General features: G+C 39.0%; 2 protein-coding genes across 2 annotated transcripts; both read left to right on the top strand.

Moving 5' to 3' along the window:
* LOC145462862 (uncharacterized) lies at positions 1–16,298 on the top strand. Its single transcript, XM_081446504.1, has 8 exons — positions 1–15; positions 5,700–6,310; positions 8,488–8,582; positions 8,961–9,114; positions 12,111–12,174; positions 12,541–12,815; positions 13,318–13,492; positions 14,754–16,298. Exons 2-8 carry the CDS (start codon positions 5,732–5,734, stop codon positions 14,930–14,932), a joined length of 1,521 nt encoding a protein of 506 aa, XP_081302630.1. The 5' UTR covers positions 1–15; positions 5,700–5,731; the 3' UTR covers positions 14,933–16,298.
* Positions 16,299–20,713: 4,415 nt separating this feature from the next.
* LOC145463104 (uncharacterized) lies at positions 20,714–24,346 on the top strand. The gene is made up of 3 exons (XM_081446819.1): positions 20,714–21,422; positions 22,559–22,653; positions 23,621–24,346. Exons 1-3 carry the CDS (start codon positions 20,856–20,858, stop codon positions 23,787–23,789), a joined length of 831 nt encoding a protein of 276 aa, XP_081302945.1. The 5' UTR covers positions 20,714–20,855; the 3' UTR covers positions 23,790–24,346.
* Positions 24,347–27,356: the final 3,010 nt, after the last annotated feature.

The raw sequence follows: 27,356 nt of genomic DNA on the forward strand, positions 1-27,356 counted from the left end.
CTCTAAGGTACGAAGGTATGTAGGCCTTACTCGACTTTCATGTAAATAAATAACTGATTATTGTGAGTTGCTGCCTGCAGAAAAACGTAATTCTTTACCTCACGAACGATTTGAGCAAGCTGTTGTTTTGACTATGTTATTGACCTGGCATTCATTGTTAGCCACGCAACTTAAACTTTAGATCTATGCTCGTTTATAGCGAATTCCACTTAAGAATTGGACAAATGCACTCATTTAAAAAGTAAGAAATTTTTATTTCAAATTTCCGACTTTTGTTTTTACCTGGCATTTAAATTTTTTATCGGGATGCTACAATTATATTATATGTGCCTTAATCAATAGCATTCATTTCCGAAATCACTGAATTGTTGCAAACTTGAAAGCTTTCAATATATTTCTATGCTGAACGTCGTGCAGAAACGCCACTTTGAGTAAATGTAATGAATTAACCCAATGACAGCTGAACCGAAAGCAATGTAAAAGCGTCAGGTTTTTTTGATGAGTAATCGTCTTCTTTTCAAAAGTCTAAGATATAGATTTGCCAATCTATAATGCATCGCGATTCATTACCAACCAAGTTAGAATTTCGGTATGGCGCAATGAGTGTCACGAAGCATAGGTATTCGCCAGTGATATATATTCAAGTGTTTCCAACCTACACCGATCATGAGTGACTACCAACTCAGACACACATTTCCGTAAGTCACTCTGCAAGGACAACACTTCGTTGTTTTATTTAATTTATTGCATTATATTAAGAATTTCCCACATCGCAAGCAACTGCAATAAAAGACCCTCGATTATGGTTAATTCGCCTTAGGCGTGATTTCTCGTGTTTAATATTGTTAAGGGCTACATCTTATCTTGTACTAAATACTGCCCTCAGTCAGAGCTTACATTAAGTAAAAATATATGATAAGTTTGTGTAAAAAGCTGTTAAAACTATGTACGCTAAACGTTTTCGGCCATTGCGATCACCTGATGATGATCTCAACGGTCGAAAACGTTAAAGGAGCTAAGTCACGGTTTGCGCATCTTCGAAAAGCTTAGCCTAGATTTGTCAAGTTCGTCGTTTGTAATCCGTGTTAATCTTCTCCATCCTTAACCATCCTTTTTCCTTCATGGTTTTTGTTTTTATCTTTTCGGGGTTTTTCTATCTTAGTAAAGTACTATTTTCAGGTTTTCTTCAGTTTAAAGGTAATTTTGTACGGGGTCAAATTAGCTCAAAATATCGTGACTGACCGCCTTTAAGTGTTTTTACCTTAAACTTTCAAATTGCATGATTGGTTTCGTTTTTTTTTTTTTTTTTTAAAGTCAAAATCCAACTGCTTTTCAACTGCATCGTATCAAAATAACTGACTTTGCAAGAATTAAGCAGAGAGCTTCTCGTCAACAAAGCTGCACTCGGTTCAGACCGGGGTGTTTTGGTCTTCTTAGGAGCGAGGGTGGGAAGGAGAGGGTTTGAAGCTTACCCTTTTTAATTCGTAGAGTAATAAAGCTATGATAAAGAAACTTGGCAAATTTTTAGCACGTCCTGGAATTATTCTTTTGATCACTGTTGCACTGAAGAATGACGTAATATGACGGAGAAAATTAAAACGCCATTATTTCCAACCGTCTTCTTGGATCCTCCGTGTAGGCCATCTTGGATTTCACGATTTTTTTTTTTTCTGAACGCCTGAAAACCACCTAAACTAAGCCAAATATGGTGAAAATCGAAGAGAAAACTCACAGGCGCCACCTGTACATATAAATGTTACTACAAGAAGGATAAGCAATTTTTCATTAAAAACAAGAAAATTCACAATTTGCAAACCGTGCTCGTCAAAATAATTTATATGGCTTTCATAGGAACATCAAAACAAATGTCAGATCATTTCCTGATAAATTTCAGTTAAAGTTACCAAAATTGAAGTTCATTACTTCAACGCCTCTGAAATTAAAAGAATTTAAAATTGGTGAGGATCTCAAAATTCCCAACCCCCCCCCCCCCCCCCCAACTCGAGCCTAGTCTTGATATGGTTAATAGTTAATCGGGGCGACCAGCACACTGGACAAGGTTTTTCAAATTTACAACTGGTCAAACAAAACAATAGATAAAGAACTAAACAACGCCCCTGGCTATAAGAGCAAAACAGGCGCAGATATGAAAATAGAGGTTTTGGTGCAGATCAACGGAATTGGTCAGAGTAAGAGATGATACAACTCTAAATAAACAAAGAAAAATAGAAGTGGTTTCACACAATCGTAGGAGTGCTCGATACAAATACATGTAGAGCGAAATGCAAATTACAAATTAAGACAGAAACGCTAAATATATATCTAAAACTAGCAGCTGTCAATTCTTAGTTAATACATGACAACATGATCCTTTGTTGATGAGGCTGCAGGGTTTCGGTGTATGAGAAAACGTGAAAAATTCTTCAATGTGGGAAACCTGTTAAATTCATTCTTAAAATCAACCAGGGCATATTATCTTTATATACCACCAACTTCGCAGTGCTAATATATTTGAATAACTGTCAATCCAATCAGCACTGGAGGGCAGCAGGTATTTTGATCACAAGCTTGGAAGGATAAAAGACGTAAAATTGATTCATATTTTTACCCATATAAAAAAGATAAACAAAGAAAAATAGAAGTCGTTTCATACAATGGTAGGAGTGCTGAATACAAATACATGATGTAAATAAATAATAATTTGTTAGTTCACTGGAAATGCGCCAAAAATATTAGAATTTAAAACTGAAACTATTTTTCTAGTATATTATTCAATACCTGTCAACGTTGCCTTTGGAAATATCGGAAGTTAAAGTAGTTTTACTCCTTTTGCACATTGCTTTATTCCGGCTAAACTCAGTTGAATTGTAAAACATTTTCCAAGTCCACAGGTTTAGAGACACTAATTTTCGCAGCGAATTGTTTTTTTTAAGAAGTAGATGAGTAATTTATGGCCGTTTAAACCATGATTGACAGAATGTAATTTTGCAATACCTTGAGGCGTCTTTTTACTCAGGGCAGGTGACCATTTCAGGTTATCTTGTTTGATTTGAAATAGTCAAGCTAAAGACAAAATATTGACAATCTTTATGACACTACGTCGGACTTGAAACCACGTTTAATTAAAGACCAGATCAAACCAAGGCGTGAGCAATTTTAACAGAACATCAATACAGGCATGGTGCTCTGTATTTACTTTCTCACAGGAGCTTCAACCCCAGTTTTTTTCTAAAACGTACAATATCAGGAGCTGGTTGCTTTTCTTGTGGTTTCTCAAGGCTGTAGTACACATTTAGTGGGAGTAGTAAAGGTTTTGAGAGATTGAGACAAGTGCGATGAATCACCGACCACGGCACAATATACTTGTGTCATGTGACTGAATCGACCACGCCAAACCGGATTTTAGAAGTAGATTTCGAAACTGCTAGCAGAGAAACTAAGTAAATAAGGAAGGCAGCTGAGGTAAGTCCGGTTTCAAACGTATCAAAATTTAAGAAGCCATATCCACTTGTATTAGGCTTTATACCCGGATATTTCAGAATTAAACGTTCTAATCGTGCACGGCATTTAAAGTCGTAAGGTTGTTAAATAGCAAGCAGCAGTTACTCAAAGTTTTGACTTAATTGGCTTTGCAAAAAGTTATTTTGTGAGCAATAAATACTCTTATAAGATTTGTGGAAAGCTTACGTTTCTTTGGAAAAGAAAAATAAGCTAAGGTAAAATTGTATTCTGAAAAAAAAATGCTATTAATAATGAATTGGTAACTTTGTGTATTTATGCCAGGTTAGACTTATATAAACATACATTTGACTACGTCGTGAACCCCTCTGGCACCACGATGAAGCAACTTCAAATTTTGTGAACGAGAAAGTTAGTTGGAGGGTCGCCATTTATTCATCAGTGAAGGTAATAACGGCAGGTTAACTCACGCATAACGATCACGAAATTAAGACAGCTCAAGTTTAGACAACGAGATGGTCTGGTGTTAGTGCCGGGTAAAATCCGTCCGAATCCTGAAGCTAGGTGGATGGTCTATCGATGTCGACGTCGCGGCAACAAAATATGCTAATGTATTACTGTTACAGCGACGATACTGAAGGCGGGTAATGCATGTATGATACATATAAGCGAAAACCTTCTTTCGAAAATAATTGAGGTAAACCCAGACGATATAAAACCGCAGACTGGTACTGACTATTGATTCTATAATTCTGCAAGGACCCCTAGGACTATTTTTAAAGGATGCGAACAACTAATTCCAATTCGAGCAATATAACAGCTGTCAAGGACCTGTGACAAATTAAAACTTGAATATCAATCAATGAAATATTTTTCTAATGTTTTTTCTTTCCTACCAATGAATTATTCAGCTCATGGTACATTTTAGCCCAACAACCTCAGTCAGTGTTAATTCTCCAAGTCAACGAGAATATTGTTGATCCTCGGGAGTCCAGCGTGTTTGTTTTATCACAGAGAAAATTATAAACTGAATGCTCGGAAAACGTGGGTGATCCATCTCAGTCTAAGACCAAAGTTTCATGCAGAAAACGATATAAACCCACCAGCTTAAAACAAAGCGAAACAATACAAAAGACCGTAGAAGTATTTCAGTTGATATAAACGGAATTAATACAAAAAAAAAAGAGAAGAATCGGTCGGTCGAGACGAGGCGGCCAGCAAAATTACACGTTTTTTATTAGCCCTGTTTATTTAATGCGCAGGTATTTCCTTTTATTCACGAAGAAAAAAAATGGTATTCAGGAGGAAAAACTCTTTTGCTTAAAGGCCGCAAATCGCTTAGAGAGGACGAAAAAGGTAGCGAAACAATACAAGAGTGGCAGTCAGTGCAATTCGTGTTTAACATAGAACTGAGATAAAAACAACAACTGCATATGTCCACCTGCTATATGATAATCGTGACAAGGATGAGAAAATTTTGTTATTTTCATTTTTCTAGAAAGCACTTTTTTACTGTAATATGTTATTTGAGAAGTAGAAAAATCGTTTTCCCACTTTTTGCCACTCGCTTAAGTCGACAACAGTTATAATAAAGAGAAGAGTTACCATTTATATATGGTAATTCACTTCGGAGATGACTCAAAAACTGAAAAGTTCACTCTGTCATAATTAAGGTGGCTCCCTATTTTACCACTGAAAACGTGCTGAGAACAAAGCTTTAGTGCTCAAAGGAAACATCATCAGGTAAATTCCGTAAAATTACGAAAAAACTTTGCAAAATCCGTTTAATTCTTCTGGGTTGTAGTTATTTCGGGCACGTCTCTTAATATTAAATTTGACTAGTGAGGCTGTGGCACTGTTTCGTCGTACTTAGTTGAGTAGTTAGTTGAGTAGTTAGTTGAGTAAAACAAATATCGGTGTTCCAAATGAATCTGTGGCTGTCTGGCACAGGCGAAATAGTTCCAAAGTTATAAATAGTAGCACGTTTCTGGCATTATTTGAGAATTCTGATGTCTTGATAACATGAAATAGTGGCAAAAGAGTAAGACAGTGTAACTATCTCGACTTCCCGGTGTTCGTGTCGCACGCGTACTCGCGCTTAGCGTAGTCCATGACCCTTCTTCTTTACTTTTTGACTGGAAGTCCTAGACATTTTCAATTATATTAGTGTAATCTAGTCAGGTTAACATTTCTGGGAAGCTCCATTCTTAGAGAATTACTGACTTGGTTTGTTCTTGCAGTCTTAAAGATCAGAAAAGCTGCCTCACAGAAGATGACCCCAGCGTGGAGCAGTTCAGCAGCCTTAATATGTACCGCTGTACTGTTTTGGAAGCCAGTCCTAACGTCTTCGGCATCCCCGCCGCCTCGCACTGGCACTTGTCCTATTCCACGAACTGGAATTAGGATATCTATTCTCAACGATCCTCCATTTACCGAGTTCAAGTCCGGTGAGGTGGAAGGCATATTGGGAGAGTTTTTCACTGAAATTCAAAAGAAATGTTTTCTAGATACTCCAGAATGCAAATCAGTATCCAGGAATGTCACGATCGAAAAGAGCCTGTTTAACTCTACAGCAAACTTCGTATCGGCCATAGAGGGAAATACAACAGATATCGCCTTCCCAATAACAGCCCCAATGAAGATGGTTTTGTCTGGTGACAGCTACTTTGGACCACTTTTAATATTTGAGGTATTCATAAAATCCTCCGGATATTCGCTCATCATGGACGTCGAAAATTTCAACCAAAAATCCAATGACATTGTCTTTGATACCTTGCTTGTAAACACCTGGCCCATATTCGTTTTCACTCTCCTTATCGCTGGAATCTCAGGAATATGTGTCTGGATGTTGGTAAGTAAAATACATTACATACATACATACTTCTTGAACTTGAATAGAATAAATCTTTGGGAGCGCTCAACCCTGAGAGGAGTAGTAATTATAATGGTCAATGGTAGCAAGATTTCAATTCAACGTTTTATTGCGACAACGCTGTTTCGTATGGACAAACTGACAAAGAATGACTACACTCATCAGGCAATATCAACGAATGACCGTTAAATTACAAGAACTGGCAATTAAAAGCGAAGGTTGCTTTGTGATATAACAACAGTTGTTAGGTAAAAAAAAAAATCAGTCGTTATGAGATGCAAAAACAGATGCGAGAGTTGCTATGGAATGTAAAAACAAATCGCGTGTAACTAAAAGATTGTGTTGCTCGATCACAAAGTTCTTGAGTATCTGTTTCCGTGGGGGCATGAACTTGCTAGCTCGTTTCGCCTGTTTAGGCTGCACAAATAAATATGAAGAATTGTGAGACGGGGCCTACGGTTTATCTTCCTTAAAAGACTAGAAAGTCTAACCATTTGCAGATGTCAGTAGAAAGACAGCACTTTCTCCTCAATTATTTAAAGACCCTGAGTGTTAGTCCGGCCGGGTTTTGAACCTGCGACCTCCCGCACGCTAGTCCGGTGCTCTACCACCGAGCTAGCCGGTCGGCGGTGATGGGGTTGACGGGCTTACACGAGTCCTACGATTCGTGACAATTGTACATTTGCCGATGTTGTGTTATTAGGAGGAATTTTAAGTAGAGTGCAGCCGTTAGACTGAGCTTTTTCAAATGTTTAGAGGTGATGTCTGCATGGTTGCCGCTGTTATGTGCATGCCGCTTCGCAGAGTTTGACACCTCTTTAATTTGTTACGTGTTTACACTTTGTATCGGCTCATTTCTATTACAAGAGATGTGTTTAAGGTAATTCCCTTGAAATTGTTCTACTATCAAACTTTTTTTGAAACTTGGCATAATTACCATTCATGATGTGAACATTAAAAAAATACAATAAAAAAAAGGGGTCACCGTGCTTGTTTACGTGTCAGCAGGCTCTTAAAATGGGGTATTTTTACTGGTTACGCGGTAAAAATTTGAATCATCTCCATACAGAATTTAGTTTTGGTTACTTGAAAGACACAAAACTTTATCTTGAAGGTAAAGCTTCTTTTATTCACATAATCAGTATTGCTTCATTTAAGCCGTTTTTGATTGCCTGGTTGTGGGAATATTGTACTTTTTTTGGTTAGCTTGATGTCCTCGCCCTGGCCAAAATATACCCAGTACGGAACTATTTTCCAAAAAAAAATCATGTTCTACTATCATACTTTTTTCCTTCTTCAAATATGATCTTTATTTGACTGTTCTTAGCAAATACCTGAAAAAAAGAAAGAAAGAAAAAAAATCGGGTGTCACCGTGCTCGTTGAAGAGAAATGGAGCATTTATTTCGCTATCGAGCTTAGTTTGAGGGAAATCTCTTACGTTTTGTACGCACACGCGCTCATGTGCGCGCGCTAATGACGCGAAAATCGTGCATAGTAGGGATGCGCAATGCAATACTAAGGAATTACCATAAGTCTCTAAGTAGTAGCGTTCAAGGGAAAAAGTTTGAAATATTCCGTGAGCATGTTGCTTACTTGCATTCTATTGTGACGCCGGACCCGGCTGTTTGATTAGAACTGTTTGCTAAGTAGTGCAGTACGTTGCTTCTTATCACGGATATCATATTTACAATACTATGTACGCCTGTAGTTGCTAGCGCAACTCGTACATAAGTGAAAATGTTAGACATCCTGTGACTTGGCACAAGATTCTCGTGGTGCGTACCATTACGGCGGATCGAAAATGCCTGGTTTCTATTGGCTATCACAGCTAGCCAATGGTGTAATGTACTTAATGTGGCTTTCATGTCGTTATTTCAGGATGTTTGCCCTTCCTCAGTTCTGAATGGGACACGTCAATGACGTCTGCTATAAAATTGAGTTTATTTTGGCACTGAGCTATTACAATTCACAACTTGTGACCTGCTTACTGTGCCACGCAGCCACGGACCCCTTTGGATTTCCAATATTTATTTTAACGTCTTTCTCATGTCGTTATGTCGCTAGTGTGAGCTAAGTCTACATGGATACTGGCAGAAGACCAAGCATTATCACTTTAAATTTAAGAAATCAAGACCCTAGATTTTGTTTCTTTCAGGAAACGTACTTTAACGAAGAGGAATTTCCTCGTTCTTTTACAAAAGGTTGCTATGAAGGATTTTGGTGGGCTTTTGTCTCCATGACGACGGTCGGGTAAGACATATGAGCAACTTAAGGGCCGCATCGAAGATAATTTTCAGCCTGCGCCCATTGCGTTTGTTTTTATGAAAGCATGCTTAAAAATCGATCTAGAGAGACATGGTAAAAGAGAATCCCTTACAAGTCTCAATGTCTAGATCTGTAATTACGATGCCACTTCTCTCGCATTTACCGAATAGAAGGTGGTGTTCCATGAAATGTAAGAAAACAATGCAGCAGTTTTTCTAGAACGCAAAAGTGTATTATTTCCTTAGAAAACACAGGTGTCTCTAGCTACCCTTCTGCATTATAAATCTGAGAAAGTTATCCCAAATCGGAATCTCATATGAAGTTGACGTTATATTGATTTTTCAGTGTTTCTTCAATTTTCAGCTATGGAGACAAGACTCCCAAGTTTATTTTGGGTCGTGTGTTTGGCGTCATTTGGATCTTGATTGGTTTGGTCGTCATAGCAATGTTCACGGCGACCGCTACAAGTGCGCTCAGCATTAGTTTCAGCGACCTTGCTCGACTGGAAGGAAACAAGGTAAAGCAAATTAAAATGGTCGAAGTTAATGACATTTCCGAGACTTCCATGTGGAAAAGGAAGTCCGTCGTAGGATGATTGTCAGAAATTTTGCATTGAACCCCAAAAGCAGACCAACCTGGGCGTAGCTCGTGCTTCACTATACCATGTGTTTATCCCTAAAAGATACCGGTTTAAACGGTCTTGAATGCGTTTTTGTTTATTTCTTTGAGAGCAATTTTAAAAGATACCTTGACAGTTTAAACTAGAAGCGTTCCTTCCTGAACACCCTCAGTGAGACAAAATCCGTGATTTACACCCCTGAGTGAGACAAGGAGCATCCCCGACCTTAAGCTTTTTACATTGAAATCGCCATCCTCCCCCCCGGGGTAACATTTGTGATTTTGTGTGATAAAAATCATACGAGGTTTTGGTGTGTGGGGTAGAAAGCGTTCTTGAACCTGGAAAGGGACGTATGTAGTAAACAGTAGTTTTACAGTCGCTTTAATTTTGTCTCCAATTGGATTCTGTACTAGGAAGGATTTTAGATTTTAGGTAATAGACCTTTCCCGCATTCCAACAAACAATGGCACCGAGTCCAGGTCAGGGTGGACAAAAATACAGCAAATGTATGAAAATATCCACCCCAACCTCGCTGTGGTGCTATTGTTCGTACGCGCTGAAGTGGAATGCGGGAAAAGTCTATTAAATTGGTTAATCATTCATGGCCAAGCACAAGTACTTTGACATGCATCAGTAAATAATTGATCGCAAAGTACAACTGCTTGTGATTATGATGCTCTGTGAAGTTAGTTATTAACAAGATATTCCGTATTTTTAATGTACATCACTTCTCACAAAGGTGGTTATAATTGATTTATAAAATAACTGACATAATACGTGCGCTCTGATTGGTCAAAAACCTTTCGTTGAATGTACCGGTAAACACATGGTTTCCGGAACTCAGAAGATTAGCGAAAACTCAAGCTTTATACATATTTTCGGTCTTCACTGGCTACGATATCAATGACAAGGATATCTTTTAATTCAACATATACAAAGAAATGTGTAAAAAAAAAAGCAGGACCAGAATTTGGTCCCGATATAAATGCTTGATCTCTTTTGATTTCCATGGCCAAAATTTTACGCCGATTCCGCTTGAGTTTAGAAGATAGTTTTAAGCGCTTTCATTGCTTTCCACGGGCTGTGGAGGACGCAGTTCCGACAACAGCCGGGCATGATCAATGATCAATTTGGGTTGTTAAAAAAGCAGGTGAAAGATTTCTTTCGAGTTAACATCAGTAGTTTATCAGTAGTTTTAAGTTAAAACTTAAATTCAATGCACGCATGCATGACACGATAAATGACTTTAGGCGGCCCAAGCAATAGTTTCCATTCAGCAAAATTCGAAGAAACACGGACCTCATAGCCTTCAACGTAAGTAAATAAATTTGGAATAAATTTCTGAAGCATGGTTTCTAGCCTAACCTTTTAGTTTATTCCATTCTCAAAACGTTTGAAAGTTGTCTTTGAATCACTTCGCCTAGCACATGAAGTTTGTACTGCTTGCAAACTTTTGGCATAGTTTTTTACTTACGTGGTGACTGATTCCGGCCACGAATTCCTGCATTTTCCCGTCAAAGTCCTTTTGAATTGATTCATACCTCTTTTTTCGTGTTCTCCCAACATCCCAAGTGGGTGAAAACTCCCATAAACCCATAGAAAGAGTGGTCTATTACTTATTTAATATAAAGATTTGGGCAAGCCTAAAAGCGGAGCTCCTGGGCCGGATTGTTCAGAGCCAGATTAAGCTAGCCCAGGATAAGCTAGAATTTTGATCTGAGTTTTGTAACTTAGGGATGAGGCTTTCTGTATATTGTTTGGCCGTCTGTTTTGAGTTTGAATAATCTCAAAATACACAAAACAAAAGCAGTAAAAAACATTTGGAAACAAGAAAAATTTATAATTCGGTTAACTTTTAATCCTAGGTTAGCGTTAAGCGGCTTCCGAACCCGGCCCAGCATAGTATAGGTAATCATACGGTTTCGAGTTCAACTTGGAATTAATTTGCACGAGTGAGTTTTTCAAAAAGCTGAAATTGCACGAGCCGCTTGGGCGAGCGCCAATTTCAGCTTTTTGAAAAACTAACAAGTGCTAATTAATTCCAAAATGAACGGGAAAAACCGTATGATTACTTATCAATAATATAAACATGAAAAAATTCGCGTGGAGGAAATGCCGGGAGATCTTTCTTGAAGCCATTTTTCCTCATTCGAGAAAACTTTTGTCAAAGTGTAATTTGCACTGGTGTTACACTTTTTGCACTGGGGCTACACTTTTTACACTGGTGTTACACTTGAACTGCACTGCTCTCAGCCAATCAGAATCCAGTAATTTTTTCATGTATATTATAACAACAAGTCAACTTGACATGAGCCCACGATCCAATCGAAAACCAGCACTTGGTCAGCGGCCAATTTAAAAAAATACGTTACGTTACGAGATCTAAGCTTGAGTCCGCGACATGGTCACGTGATAAAGGTCAGCGGATACCTTGTTTTGACAGATGTCAATTGACCATAACATGGATGTTCAATATCAAAGAAGGACGCTATAAGCCAAGGCTGCATGTCAACCTATTAGCTAGAGTATGGTCGCCTTCTTAAGGCAACTCCGCCGCCTTTTGTAGAGCGCGCCCACGAGCAATACCGCTAGCCAAGATAACCACGAGAAAATCAATTCATGGGTTTCCTTTTCTCACCTCTACGAATATGGGGCTCCGCTTGGCAGCCCTTCAGGCCGCCGAAGCTATAATAGCAGATTCGCACTTTGTCATCATTTGAGTACAATTACCGGAAATCCTTTCGGTTTTTCTTTATTATTTAAATTTTGAAGCCCCAGTGGGTTTTATATAACAGTTGCCCCAATTGGAATAACAAAGACAAAATAGTGAAGGATTCTGGTAGTTGTAGTCAAATGACGCCATCATGCAAATCGCCTTTTAAATTCACTTTCAGATTGGTGCGCTTAACCTCACATCAGCGAGAATAGAAGCAAAGATAAAAGGAGCGGATGTGAAAGGTAGGTCGGTAGCTCAATATGTGATATACATTTTCCTGTCTTTGACCTCACTAGTAGTAGTCAGGTGTATAATCAGAAGAAGTAAATGGGACGAAGGACTTGTCAAGTGCAAACGACAATCGGCTGTCGAAAAAACCCAGCGCCAGGTGGGCGCACCTTTGTAAATACATAAGTTAAATATGCACTTGTGAGGTTAGCCAAGCTAGAGTCACTCACGAATGAATTTCCTTGCGTGCAATCCCCATGTGCAATATTACTCGGTGTACTGGGGTCAAAATTCGAGCAGGCAAATGCTTTCAAAACAAAATCTAGGACCATCCATTACCAACGGGCAGGTAATAATTTGATAAGGTGCATTGGTTTCAGGTTTTACATCAGTTGACTCCATGTTTGAAGCGCTTGAGAATAATGAGATAGACGGCATTCTGATGGACAAGTACAAAGTGGGTCACTACCTCGCCGAAAGGAATAACGAGAGATTCAAGATGTTTCGTGGCTTCGACGCAGATATTCCATATTATGTTGCGATTCGTGACCGCGACCCAATAAAAGAATTGACAACTGAGGGCGCCTGCTTTGAAAGGCGGATTGAGGGACAGGCTGTGAACGAACTTCTCATAAATCATCTCCAACCTGTCACGGTAAGTAACATACAAAGACAAATTGCAACCCTGTTCGGTGAAACCCCTCGCTATTATTAGGCCCTAAATGGCGCGGACAACCGGGAAGGAATCCTATCACGATATTTTCAGAAACGATTGGCACATACGAAGCCACGTCCAGTTTGTCACTGGCTCCTAATTATGATGGGCCAATATTTTGCTCATTGAATGAACCCTCTTGGCTTAGCATCCTGTAGTTTATAGATGAAGAAGCTTGCCTAGCGCCCTTCCCTTGCTTATCCTTTACCTACTCCTATCTGCATGATACAATACAGGATGTAGAAAGAGTGGGCTTCTCCTGTGAGAAAGCCAAAGCATTAGCTACTGAAGATTCTTGTGGGTTGGAGGGAACTGATGGACGCCCTATTTTCCCCCGAGGATGATAAAAGATAAATGATGATGATGCGCTGTAGAGTGTATCAGATACACTGAAGAGTGTAGCTTAGACCCTTGCCCAATATCTCTATTTATTTTATTGCAGGTGTATAACTCCGATAGTGACTTCATGAGCGTGTTTTCCGGTAAGTCACGCTCCACACATCTGTTCCTGTTCACCATTCTAGGCGTTTTTTTGGGTCTTGTATTTCTCGGGATCTTAGCAGAGATCTTTTACCTGAAGTTGTGGAAATCGAAGAAAAAAGTGGACAACGGCGAAGGTTAGTACAAAGTAACAAAAAAGAGTAATTTGGAAATTTGAACTGCCTAGCTAGAGTGAGACTCGTGGTCTCGCGGTTCAGAATGCTTTTCAGCGTTAAACATTAGGCGATCGTAGACTATCCTTCCTGTCACCATGCCTGTCATTAGACCACCTGATTCAGTTTGTTAGACGAAAAGTAAGCATCGCGAAATCTCGTTTTGTGTCACTTATCACTTCGAAGTGTCCCCTAAAAAAGATGTTACATCGGATTTTTTCGCGGCTTTCCTGAAGGGTGAACTGCTGTTAATCTCTCAGTCAGTCAGTCAGTCCGTCAGTCAGTCAATCCGCCAGTCAGTCAGTCAGTAATGCTGTGCTTACATTTGAGCTTTTACCAAGGTAAACAGTTACTAAGGTTAAGTTACTTAACCTTGGTACATTCGTCCAGTGTTTATACCGACTCATTTACCTTTACCTGATCTTTCAACATTCGCGCGCGCTGCATTATCAACGTCATGAAATCGAACTTGGACGAGGATCCCACCGCAGTGGAACAGGAGCAAATTGAGGTGCCATCATTTTCATAGGCGAGGACCTCATTCCATAATATTACGGCGAAAATTCAGCCGCTTGATCATACCCAGAGAATGCATGGATACGTTGCAGCATCCTCCCTGGTGGCAAAATATATCGACAATAATTACACAACATAGGATCGAAGTTTGTCTAGAGAAAGTTGTAAATAATACTGAGAATGAAAAATACAATGCTCTCTTTTACGTGACGGATTGTTCGCTATAAGAGGATCGATCCAATCTTTCCACGTTATCTGCCATGATCGCCTAGTCAAAACTGGAAAAGAAACGCTTTGTCGACAATCGCGCTATCTGCTCACCGCGGGAAGTGAAATATTACGCCGCCACAAGCGGATATATCTTTCATCTTGACCTTGGTTACCAACTGTAACCATACCTGATCTCAGGGTAATTACAACTTTTACCTCGGTTAAATTTCTTTTGTCTTTTGCGGCATTTACCAAAGTATCAGTTGGCGTTTACACACGGAAAATGTTTACCTAGTTAAGTAAACTCTGGTACCTCGGTAAACTGTTCAAGTCTAAACACAGCATAAGTCAGTCAGTCAGCCAGCCAGCCAGTCAGTCAGTCACTTCACTCGGTCACTCTATCAAACCTGCAATCAAATCATTTCACCACCAGACCTTACGGCCTGGAATACAGGAAACAAGCTCTATTAGCTTTTGTTTATCTCTTATTTTCTTTCAGACGGAATTGAATTTAAGGAGATGAGTGTGCAGCCTACTTTGAAAGCTAACCTCAAAGGTGTGGAGGACAAGCTTGAACAGCTGGTCAGAGAGATGGGCAAACTGCAAGAGCAGTTCACAGTTGTATCATCCCGTGAAAACCGCCCTACTGGATCGGGACACAACACAACCTACATGTAAGAGAGACAGTGAGAGGCAGAGGAAACAAATCCTTGAGAGACGTTCAAGATGACGGCTGCTTTTTGTTACGTAGCATCAAACACAAATTTCAGGCCAAAGTGGCATAAGCTTGAATTTTACGATTTTTAATAGTAAAGCTGTTATCAAGTAACCCTCGGCTACTATCGACACTTTCTTAATTTATAACTTTATTACACGGCTAGCTCTGCGAGAGAGCAAGATGAAACAAATCCTGCGTTGTGATTGGCTACCCGAGCGGGCAAGATGGCGGCTATTTTGCCGCTCGGGATTGCATGCTGCATCCCACAGGAAAATGCTGACCGGTATGCCATGTAGTAAATATTTTATTAACTAAGCTTGTTGATTGAGTCAAAATGGCTGGATATTGCCCTTGATCGTTTTTTGCAAAATATCCAGTTCGACTTCATGCTTGGTCAATAAAAAATATAACATCATAAGTGACTCCATCGTGAGACAAACGAGTAAAATTTATCTGTCCTATCCTACATCACGATAAATAATAGACACATCTTTAATAAAAACACATAGACATTTTTAAAAAGTTTGTTAATCCTCTAACGAGACGAGAAAACTCTTAAAATATTCAAAACACTTTCACTTGATGTAGAGAGGGTATTTTAGTGCATTTTAGTGTATACACGTGACTTCACGGGAGCCATTTTCATGTCCCAAAACAATGAAATTCAACGGCAGCCATGTTGGTGTCCCAAATTAATGCCGTAGAAATTGAACTCTTTTCTTATGTAAACATTTTCTTTTGTTCCATTAAATCTGCATGGCTGGTGGCCACGTGAGTGAAAACGCTGTATACTCATAAGCATTATTTGCAAAGATTGAATTACCAAACCCTTACATTATGCACAACGTCACAACTGCCATATAACATGCCAGGTTTTTAATTAAAAGTTCAGGCTTCAATGAAACTCCCCCCTCCCTCTGAGTATACTTAAGGTGGCTTACGTGCACAATACTTTAAAAAATAACTATCTTAGAATGTCATCGCAGCTTGTCCAATAATTTTTACAGCATACCATATCAATGAAAACCTTAAAAAATTATCAATTTGCAGTATAAGTTGCATATGTGGTCAGAAGTGGTCAAATACACCGTATTTTAGACCTTGAAGGTAATAACTTTAAAAACTCTCGATAAAAATTTCTCATTTTGATCTATTATCTTTAAATTGACAAGACCAAAATTTGACCAATCTTCAAACAAATTATGTTGAAGGGATTCAGACCCAGGCTTTGAAGGTTTCAACAATTTTTGCGGTTTTAAAAGTTTGTAGAAATTAACACTATGTAAAGCTAACTGCTTAGCCTTAAAAGTTTTCGTGACAACTGATTTTGACGTCATAGCTAGAGATGACAATTTTTATTTGATAAAAATTTGCAATAAAAGTTGTTCGTCACCATATTGGCAAACTGTCTTGTGTTCACAGCCATACTAAGGTACTACACGCATGGCACGTCAGCCCTTTGGCTGCCATTCTTTTCAACTACCTTGCTTTTAAATTGAAGTATGACAACAATGATGATGATGATGATGATGATGATGATGATGATGATGATGATGATGAAGGTGATAATGGTGGTGGTGGTGGTGGTGATTAAGAATATAACGTTTCGTATGCTAGTCAACATACATACAAAGACTGAAGAGGAGGAAAAGGAGGAGAAAGACCAGGATGCTGATTAATTGTTGAATACTTGGGTAATATACACCGTTCAAAAAGAGATGTATGGCGGATTAGTTTCGCCAATTCGCGTTTATCAAAATAAGAGCAAAAAAAAATACTGTTTTGTATGGCCGACGATTTCGATCAGTTCCAGCGCGAGGAAAGTGGCGCAAATTAAAGTGAAAATGTTTGTATAACGCTGTCGTCCACAAAGGGAAAAGCACTGGGAACGAGGTTGAAAAATGATGAGCAAAGTTGTATTAAAAAAAGTTTTAAAAGTTGTATTTCAAAAACAAAGTTAAAAAAATATATTTTTAAATATAACGTTCTAACTTTTTTTAAATTCATACAACTTTTTCACATTCTTAAAAAAGTGTGAAAAATGTTGTAATAGAAAAATATATCGAACCCTCTTAATGAGAGGGAAGATCGAGTTGACCAAAATTACACGAAACTGAATCTAGGAAAGTCAATATAATACCTACGGTTCATGCAACCTAAACAACAGTTAACCTTGGTCAAAACCTTTTTTAATGTGGGAAAATATGCTCGCAAACTTTAAATGGACCAACCGGGGAGTTACTGACTGTCGACGACGTCAAGACGAAATTTTCTGGCGAATAAGAGGAAAAATGTCTCTTTTCTAAATTATGTTTTCAAATACCTACCTACCTCACGAAATAATTTAGTACTTTCTCACCTTTTCTAGATTTTTGATGAACAATAATTTTCAGTCTCCTGTTAAGAAATCATTCAGCTAGCAGCTGGCCCTTAAAAGGTTATTGTTAATTCTGCAAACTACAGATATCACGATAAATAATTGACAGCACTTTACAATACGCCAAAAGACCGTTGTCCTACGAGCCAATGACAGATTGCTTCTCCCATACCCTGCCGCTCTTTATCAGTTTTTTTCGCAGTGGTTGATTAGTTCATTTCGAGAATTCGTTTCACGTTTGCTAACATTAAATTGAGAGACAGTTATTCCCTTCTTGATCACATCACATATCGCCGGGGGAATACTGATTCCAGTCAAATTTCCGCTGATCTCAGAGTGATTTTTTTTTTTGGCAACTGGAGCTTTGCACCAGGACAAGAAATCTTCAAGTGTACGTATAACGTTTACCTTTTTAACAGTGGACATTTCTAGGCAAACATACAATTTAATACGCATTATTTCATATGCAGTCGCGCGATCGGTACAAAATCACACAGGCCATAGTCACAGAGTTTGGTTACTTTTTCGACAGCTACTCCAGAGAGTAACAAACCGTGGTTTCTAATTGTTCGCGGAGAACAGGACAAACTGGTTGCTAACACGTAAATTCGAGGTTAACAAACTCTGCCAGCCAAAACCGGGAAAGGGAATTCAATCCCCATAGGCAAGTAGACTGTTCAAGCATAAAATCCCAACTGTTTAATTTTTAAAATTCCAGAATAAGCCTCTAAAGTGTTTTTAAAAAAGTCATAACTTTGAAAGGTTATTATGGGAGGAGATCTGAGAATGTGCTGATTGAAAGACATGTTTGTTTCGCAAATGTATAAAACAATGATTCAGCAAATGATTAAAGAAGGTTTAATCACGGTTTAAAAAAAAAAACAACTACTTGAGGTCATTGACGAAAACAAAAATAACACTATAATATTACTATAAGTTCAGGATTTATATTAAACAGTAAATTTAAAAAAATTGTAATTAGGAAGGAACCAAACAGTTATGGGGCATCTGAGAAAAACATATTCCACTTATATCGATTCTCTCGGTACAAGTGGAAATTTAACCTTCGCAAGTGAAAACAATTATTATTTTATTGTTTACTTCGCACTGAATGAGCATCGAACCAGCTATCAGCTAGGGCGAGGTGCTAATACGTTCGCCATACTAGAGGATCTACTGTTTTACAAATCAACATGAACTTGAGCTTATTTCAAAAAGTACATTTGTATTCGTTTTTGGCGAATTATAGGCGGAAACAGCTAATACGGGCATTCTTCCGAGAACCCAATATGCATACAATGTCTCCCTGGGACTGAATCAATCGTAAACTCCAAAGGCAAACAGTTGACAATTTCCCATGAGAACTTAAAGTTCAATATGCCAAGTCTGAGTAGGGTTTATATTTTAATATTTTAATATTTACACTGTTCACCTGCGCGTACATTTAAAAACTGCCTCAAATGGGAATTGGTGAAAGTATTATTTCTCGTCTTAATGACAAAAACTGTGCGGAAATAATTAAATGAAGACCTCTCTAGAATTTAAAGACTTGGGTTTGTCACAACAGGCGAAACAAAAAAGCGTCAAAGTTATGCCTTCTAAATATTAAAAAGCCTATCTGTACTCCTGGGATTCTCGTAATTAGATGGCGGAAATGCTAGATGTCTATTAGTTTATTTTATATCTTCCGCGGAAAATTGGTTTCAGTAAATGAATGTTTTCCAGAAAACGTTATCACTTATCGGCACTCATTTACCTTTTCATGTCCTGAATTCTGTGTTTCTACTTGGTTAGTTAATTTGTTTTTGCTAGAAAGACAATACTGAAAAATACTTCTGACGTCGTTCAAAATTTGACTCAGATAACCGCTCCAGCCGCGCGAGCGAAGTAATTTTCTATGACCAAACATGATCTGGGAAACTTTATAATAGAGAAAAGATTATTGTCAATAGAAGTGGCACTATTTGCACGCGGAGAAAATATTATTCTCATTAAACTATTAGTGACGAAACGCTGTACTAAAGCTTACAACATCGCGTTTAAAGTGCCCAAAAGGTTTCGTAGGAAGGTATTTTGAGAACGGTAAGGTACAAGAGGAAATAACAGCCCTTCCCCCCGGTCCCTCCTTAATTTTCCCCATGTTTGTTTGTTTGTTTGTTTGTTTTTGCAGTACTCGGTCTAACGTTAAGCACGTTTTGTTGTTGTTACCTTAAACATGCTGTTCTCGTGACCTCAAGGCAATATTCAATAGACCTTTTAATTTGATGGCAGAGTTACTAGTAGTTTTAAAGAACCTGCTATGCGGTGACAGTGTTGAAGGACAAGTGCAACACTTAGATCCTTATCACCTTGAGTTTTATATTGTAATTTAAGCACAGTAGCGAGTTTGCAAAATGGCTGTTTGACTGTTAGCCCGTTGTCAAGGCCACTTGAGTACGATAATTCCAATTTCAATCCATGGACTTCTAGCGTGTTTACCTCCTTGTTGCCAGCCAATTCAGGTCACTTGATGATTCATCTGGGAGGAATACTGTTATGCAGTTTGCCACACGCCACTGATTGCGTGGGAGTATGTACAAACAGAACAATAGTGACCTCCCAAATGAATCATCGAATGATCTGAATTGGGTAGCAACAAGTATGTAAACACGCTAGCCGTATCCGTCGATTTTCTTTGCCAATGCCCTTTCACTGCTTCCTGTTGCTGACCAGTTGAATGGAAAAAGATCGGTATAAGATTGGCGTGAAACGTTATAATTGAGATCATAAACACAAGGATTGAGAAGTCGTCTTCACTGAAGACTGTGGCTTATAGTATTAAGGCTGGGAACGCATGGTGAAATCAGTGATAAAACGTCCTTACTACCCTAATGAAAATGGACGTGGCACATATAGGGCAGCAGGTCCTGAAATCACTGATAAAACAAAGAAACAATTACCTTTCAAAGAAAACCATGACATCTAGCTCAGTAACGTCGTTCCCTTTTCCTTCTTCGATTTTTTTGAGCAGTATATATGTAGCTGAGGAAAAGAAATCCACGAATTACCAAAGGGCACACTTCAACAACTCTTCTTTTTGCTTCCCTGGTTCAAAACTGACAAAGTCTTTAGTGTCTTCTTATGTTCAAGGCAGCTTTCGAGTTTTTCTTTGCCTTCCTGAATAAAATTACGACTTATTTTACAGTCTAAGCATATAGAAACTTTTCTGCAAAAATACCTGATCCGTTCCCAAATAAGACTACATTCAAAAAGCATATATTCACACATCGAAGTTTCAGAAGCATATGATTTTGTCTGGGCAAGTTTAACGACTCCAATCCGTCCAGATACATGACATCTTTCGAAATGTCCAATAAGACAGGAACCTTTCTAGAAATAGCCAGAGTATGGCTGGTTAATTTGCAAAATATCTTTTGTCACAAGCTTAGTTGAGGACTTTATAAGTAAATGATGCCCAGCATTCCTTCTTTGTAGGTTGCCACCACAGCAAGGGGCTTGTATTCAAGATGGCGTTACCGCGGATCATCTCGATGGTCATTATGGTCATCACTACTTTACTTTGTAGGTCCGTCCTCGCGGTGAAACCAGCTCCTCTTCATTTCTGTCCCGAGAATGGACTTAGGGCATCAGTTCTTCGTGTTCCGCCATATATCATGTCGTCTAATTCTGGAGAAGTCGAAGGCATCTTAGGAGAATTTTTCACTCGACTTACCCGAAGATGTTTTATTCAAGGCTGCGAATTGCCCCGGAATGCAATCCATATAACGCTTTTTAACTCCACGGACGATTTTTTATCAGCTTTACAGGAAAATAAGACAGATATAGCCTTCCCGATATCAGGACCAGTGATGATGCGTATGCGAGATTCAGCGTATGGACCTAGACAGACCGGACCACTATTGGCGTTTGAAGTATTCCTTCAATCTGCTGGATATTTTCTTATTATGGACGTCGAACATGTTAACAGCAAAGTCACTGCACTTGAGCTTATGAACTTGCTTCAGAACTCTTGGCCCATTGTCGTATTTACACTGCTGATTGCTGGAATCTCAGGAATGGTGGTCTGGATCCTGGTATGCCAAGCTATATATCAAGTCTCACTACAAAGATATTACATGCTGAGGTTCCGAGTTGTACATCAGTCAACATTAACCCTTTTTCAAGGGAGTATAATTTTTGTTGCGGGAGGCGCAGTGGGCTCATGGTTAGTGTGCCCGTCTCCAGATCGAGCGGTCCGGGTTCTCGCCGTCGCCGGGAATATTGTGTTGTGTTATTGGGCAAGACACTTTACTCTCACACTGCCTCTCTCCACCCAGGTGTATAAATGGGTACTGGCGAATCTAATGCTGGGGGTAACCCTGTGATTGACAGGTCTCCCATCCAGGTTGGAGTAGAAATACTCCTAGTCGCTTCATGCTACAGAAAACCGGGATAAGATCTGGCCTGATGGGCCACTTAGCTTGTGTGCAGACTTAACCTTTCCTTTACCTATACCTTTTATTGCTTCTTCATTTATTTATTTATTCATTCATTCATTCATTCATTCATTCATTTATTTATTTATTTATTTATTTATTTATATGACATCATATGGTTTCTTGTTCAATTTGGAATTAATTTGCATGAGTGAGTTTTTTTTTTGAAAAAAAACAAAAAAACTCACAAGTGCAAATTAATTCCAAACTGAACGAGAAAAACCGTATGATTACTTATTGATAATATAAACATGAAAAAATTCGCGTGGAGGAAGTGCCGGAAGATCTTTCTTGAAGCCATTTTTTCTCATTCGAGAAAACTTTTTTCAAAGTTTCTGCACAAAATTTTCGTCATCATTTTACGTGATATTATTGGCCTAGAAAACTTCCTATTGTCTTGCAGCCAATCATAATCCAGAATTACGATGTGTAATTTGCACTAGTGTTACACTTTTTGCACTGGTGTTACACTTGAACTGCGCTGCTCTCAGCCAATCAGAATCGAGTAATTTTTTCATGTATATTATTAATTTAGTTATTTTCGTGAAGAGTCCCCAATGAGCTCAAAAAGCTACATCTAATAGACAATCAAATAAAAATTTATGTCTGATATGTTTGTAGGCAGAAGAGATTTTGAAAAGAGCTTTGTGACATTGCAACAAATGGCAGTGAAAACAACAGTATGTTAATGAGACACTGTGTAACACTGATCAAGAACATTATTTTCCTTTCAGGAGACATTCTTCAATGAGGAGGAATTCCCCCGTTCCTTTACAAAAGGCTCGTACGAAGGTTTTTGGTGGGCTTTTGTCACCATGACAACGGTCGGGTAAGATGAGCAACCCTAACACGTGGGTAATGAAGAAATAGATAATCAATAAATTAATGGAGCACTTGAAAAATAAATCCACTACTCGTTGAACTCAAAGCTAAAACCATCAGGCATCGTTTCTTTGGTTGATAAATTACGTGTTGCCTATGACATTAGGGAATTTAAGAAACCACGCACAACGGCAACGGCAACGGGAACGTCGCTAAACAAAATGTTTAATGAACAGAACAATGGCTGTGCAGGTTCTTGGTGCATTTCTTTGCCGTCCTCTGCAAAACCACAACGTGAAATGACCAAATTCTGCGTTGTCTGGAGACTGTGAACGACGACGGCCAATTTTTTACATTTCTATTTCGAATTTAACGCTGTGTTCCATATCCAGTTTTCGAAAATCCAGTTTTCGAGAGTTAAGGTTTAATTTGGTTTAGGAAATAGTTTTGTTTTCATGTTCACTAGATCGTGTCATTTCCTTATCTTAGCCCCGTCGCCGCATACCGTTGCAGCATACCGTTGAGTTCTTAACAGATAGCATTGTCCAAGAATCCAAATATTTACAAGTTAGGTATTTCGCTTGGTTAATTCGGCTTCCGCGCAAGTTAGTAGTAGGTAAAGTCAGGAGAGAATGATGAGACGGAAAGCGAAACGCAGGGCGTCAGATGGGATATGTCCGTTCCACTGACAGAAGTTATTTTTAGAACAAAAGACGTGTGATGAAAGTCTCTTTCCTTTGACGTCCGCTTGATATCTTCCCTAGGGGATCAACGAATCGCTAGGGATTTGCTTCCCTTCATTTTATCTTAGTGGACTTGAAGCTGAAAGTATAAGCTGCCGCTTTTTGTTGAAGGATAAAAGTTCAAAACTTGAAAGAGAAGAGAAACCAGCTGGGTACATTCCTGTTTAGCAAGTTTTTGGTGAAGATTCTGCCGGGTTATAACTGATAACAGGTATCTTGTTTCGATTTTAGTTACGGAGACAAGACCCCCAAGTTCATTCTCGGTCGTGTATTTGGCGTTCTTTGGATCTTGATCGGAGTGGTCGTTATAGCAATTTTCACAGCCACCGCTACTAGTGCTATCAGTGTCGATGCTGAAGTCTTTGCAAGATTGGAAGGAAACAAGGTAAAAAAAAAGTAAACTGATTGAAACCCTATGGCACCCTAGAAAACATCGAACGCAGATCTAATCAACAGTCTTATGTACTTTTAAACCCTCCTTGCATACGGTGGTTACGCCTGCAGTACCAAAGGCAGTCAAAACCGAGTTGTCCATCCGAAACGGCACGATAATAGTCTTTCTTTTCCCAGCTAACACAATAAAGACAATGTTTAAAATGCTTTGGCCTCTTCTAATACTTAACTCGGGAATTCTGGGTTTCATATGACGAGAAACAACATATTTTGTTCCTAATAACACAAATATTTTCCTACCTGGCGACACTCGACGAAATAAGGGTGAGTTACCGGGCGGTCGACGCATTTTTGGTGCCAAGCAAAATGTTTCAATTTATTTTTTCACTTTTTACATTCTGACATGGCTTTTGGAATTATAGATCCCTTTAGGTGAATATTCGATGGCGTCTCCAGTAAGAAATGTTGCTCGACTTCAATGCCTTTTGTTGACATTCACTGACGTCAGGACAGTGCAGTTCTTCCCGCCTGCTGCCTATTTGTTCAATTCAAATGTCAGACTCACCGGCCGTATGCAAGGCTCTCAAGTAATAACCTTACCTATGATTTACTGGAGAACATTTAGCTTAGTCACGCGACTCTACGTTTCCTCGGCAACCATTTTTCAAACGTCGTTTTTCCAAATTACTTTATTACTAAACTTCTACTTAGTGACCTTTAATATTTTCAAACAATTTTAGACATTTTGTGTACAACACAGGGTATCCTTATCAAGTCTTAGGTCAACTATTGTCTCTTGATCAACTAGCTACGGTATAAGCTTTACGTCGGTAAACACAACATTGTGAACGCGTTTGTCCGAGAGGAACACCTGATATTCGATTGAAGTATGTTTCTTTTTTAGATTGGTGTGCTGAAGAACACATCAGCGGAGCTAGAAGCTGTTCAAAGAGGAGCCTTTGTGAGAGGTAATTAGTATCCAAATCAACTTGACTTCAAATTTTCCTCTCCTTCATTTACGCCTTTCTTTCGTTAATTGGATCAAAAGAACGCACAGGACACGGGTTCACCACAAATTCCGTCAGGAAATCATTTTTTCTACGTTCTGGTTCCCTCATGACATAACGAGCATTTCTTCTTTATCAACACACGGGAACGAAGTAGAGCGCTTAACTGAGGCCAGTAATTTAGAAGCATTTCTAGAGTTCTATTTATAAACTGGTGTGAGTGTGTATACTTCCATCTGATTGCCCACAAGATTGGAAGTGGTGTTTATTTTCTCCTTCAACAACATTAATTACCAGGCTGTGACAGCCCGCCCGCGTACGAGTTCTCTTTTTATTCTGCTTTATGTCAGTCGCGAATCCCGAAACTATGGTTATGGAAACTATGAAACTATGGTTATCAGACATTCTGCAATAGAAGAACGTGTAAACCCGGGGAGAGGCCTAGGGCTCCGATATGAAAGGGTGGAGGATGCTCGTCGTCTCGCTAAGGGGTATAAATCAAGGATTCCGGTCTCACTTAGGGTGTTCAAGACGAAACGCCATTATTTTTAGCTGACAAAGTATCTTTCAGAGAAGAAAGAATAATCAAAAACGCACTTATTTGCGTTTTTAGGCTTAATTTCCGTCCGTGTCTCGAGTCTGGTTTATAAGCGCGGGTTCCTTTCCTTAACAGCGGCTAGTAATCGGGCCTGCTCTGTCTAAAGTGGTATCTTTTAGGGGTCAAATAAAGCTCAAGCCACACTTAGATATATCGGTCCCCTATAGTGGTTTACTTTAAGTTTTCCGACGAGCAGTCCTAACTTTTTCATATGGGGATCCCCATGGGGCGTGTCAAACCCGCAGCGACCCTATACCATCACCCAATTATCGTTCAAAGCTATGTAAGCCGCATTTTAAAGTACATTGTATTTCATAACCGTACATGAATGACGAAATGCACTACTTTTAGTTTTTTCTACAGTTAACGAGCTGTACACCGAACTCGAAAACGATGGGATAGACGGCATCTTTATGGACAGAAACAGAGCCGTGCACACTTTACAAGAAATCAATAAATCGAGATTCATGGTGTTTGCAAACTTCTTGGAGGAAACCCCTTACTACCTTGCAGTACCTGATGATGGCAGTGGCCTGCTTAGAGGTTTACTGGACCAGAATTCATGCTTCAAAAAGCATATTGAAAATTCAAATGTAGATAGTCTGCTCGTCAAATATCTTCCGCCAGTCAAGGTATTAAACAACTACATTTCATTTTAGCTTCAATTTTCTGATCCTAGTGTCAGCATACAGATTTTTCTTAATGCACTACATAGTTGGTGGAGTTTGATAACCAAATCAAAACAGTGACTGAGGGTGCTGACTTTTCTTGGAAAACTAAGATATATAGTAATATACTTCAGTATCTTTGCGCGTGTTAATGTTGGCAGACACTACAATAATAGTACCAGACAAAGACAGACAGACAGACAGACAGACAGACATACAGACAAATAGACAACCGACCCACCGACAAACGGGCGGACAGGCATGCAGAAAGACAGAAAATGTCAAAATAAATTGCAAATAAGATATATAGTAATATACTTAAGTATCTTTGCGCGTGCTAATCGTTAAATGGACGTTTTGGCGGACACTACAATAATAGTATCAGACAAAGACAGACAGACAGACAAATAGACAATCGACCCAGTTAAGTCACTAATTGAAGTTCTAGAGTATTTCTTTATTGTCGAGGAAAAGGTTGTTGTTCATCGTGGTAGATGCAGTAATAGTGTGTTATCGTTTATCTCACGATGTGGTCACTTGAGATGTAGATAGATGTAGATCTCAAGTGACTACATCGTGAGACAAACGATAAGACACTTTATTATTATTATTATTTCTTTATTTTGCCTATTCGCTTTCAGCCTTTTGACCCCGACAGGGATTCCATCTCCTTGTTATCTGGTAAAGCACCAGCCACCCAGAAAGGTCTGTTGGTCGTCATGGCCATTTTTATGAGTCTTGCACTCGTCGGGATGATCGCAGAAGTCGTTTATAGGGCGGCGAGGAAGGCAAAAGTACAAAACGGTGAAGGTATATAAAGCAGAAACTATGGCTTACACCAGAAACCCTTTCCGAGATTTTATTTATACTCATATACCTATGACTGTTGTGTGTACATCTCCGTTTGACTGAAGTTACAGTCACTAGTAATAAATGCATGGAGCTACGTCCCGAAACCACATCTACAACATGGCCTTCTCAGACCTCACAGGTCAATACTATTTAAAATTCCCTCTTCCTGGGAAAACGTGTTTTCCCACTCTGTAATGTGGCATGACATGTGACATTCTTTGAATCTTTTTGTAGAGTGAACTGAAATCGTTGTCCCTTCAGGTTTTAAATAGTATGAAAAAACGTGGGAAGCTGCGAAGGGATTGAGGATTGGAAAGGGTCTTGGACAACTTCGTTCCCAGGGTCTCTCTTCCTCCCGGAAAAACCCTGGGAACGAGGTTTGGTCTTGGACTGGAGGACGAGTGGGTGGTGCTGATGAGAGCAGAGTTATGTTTCGTAGGTACGCGTTA

Source organism: Orbicella franksi, chromosome 12, assembly GCF_964199315.1.
Source record: "Orbicella franksi chromosome 12, jaOrbFran1.1, whole genome shotgun sequence".
In the NCBI taxonomy this organism is placed as follows: domain Eukaryota; kingdom Metazoa; phylum Cnidaria; class Anthozoa; order Scleractinia; family Merulinidae; genus Orbicella; species Orbicella franksi.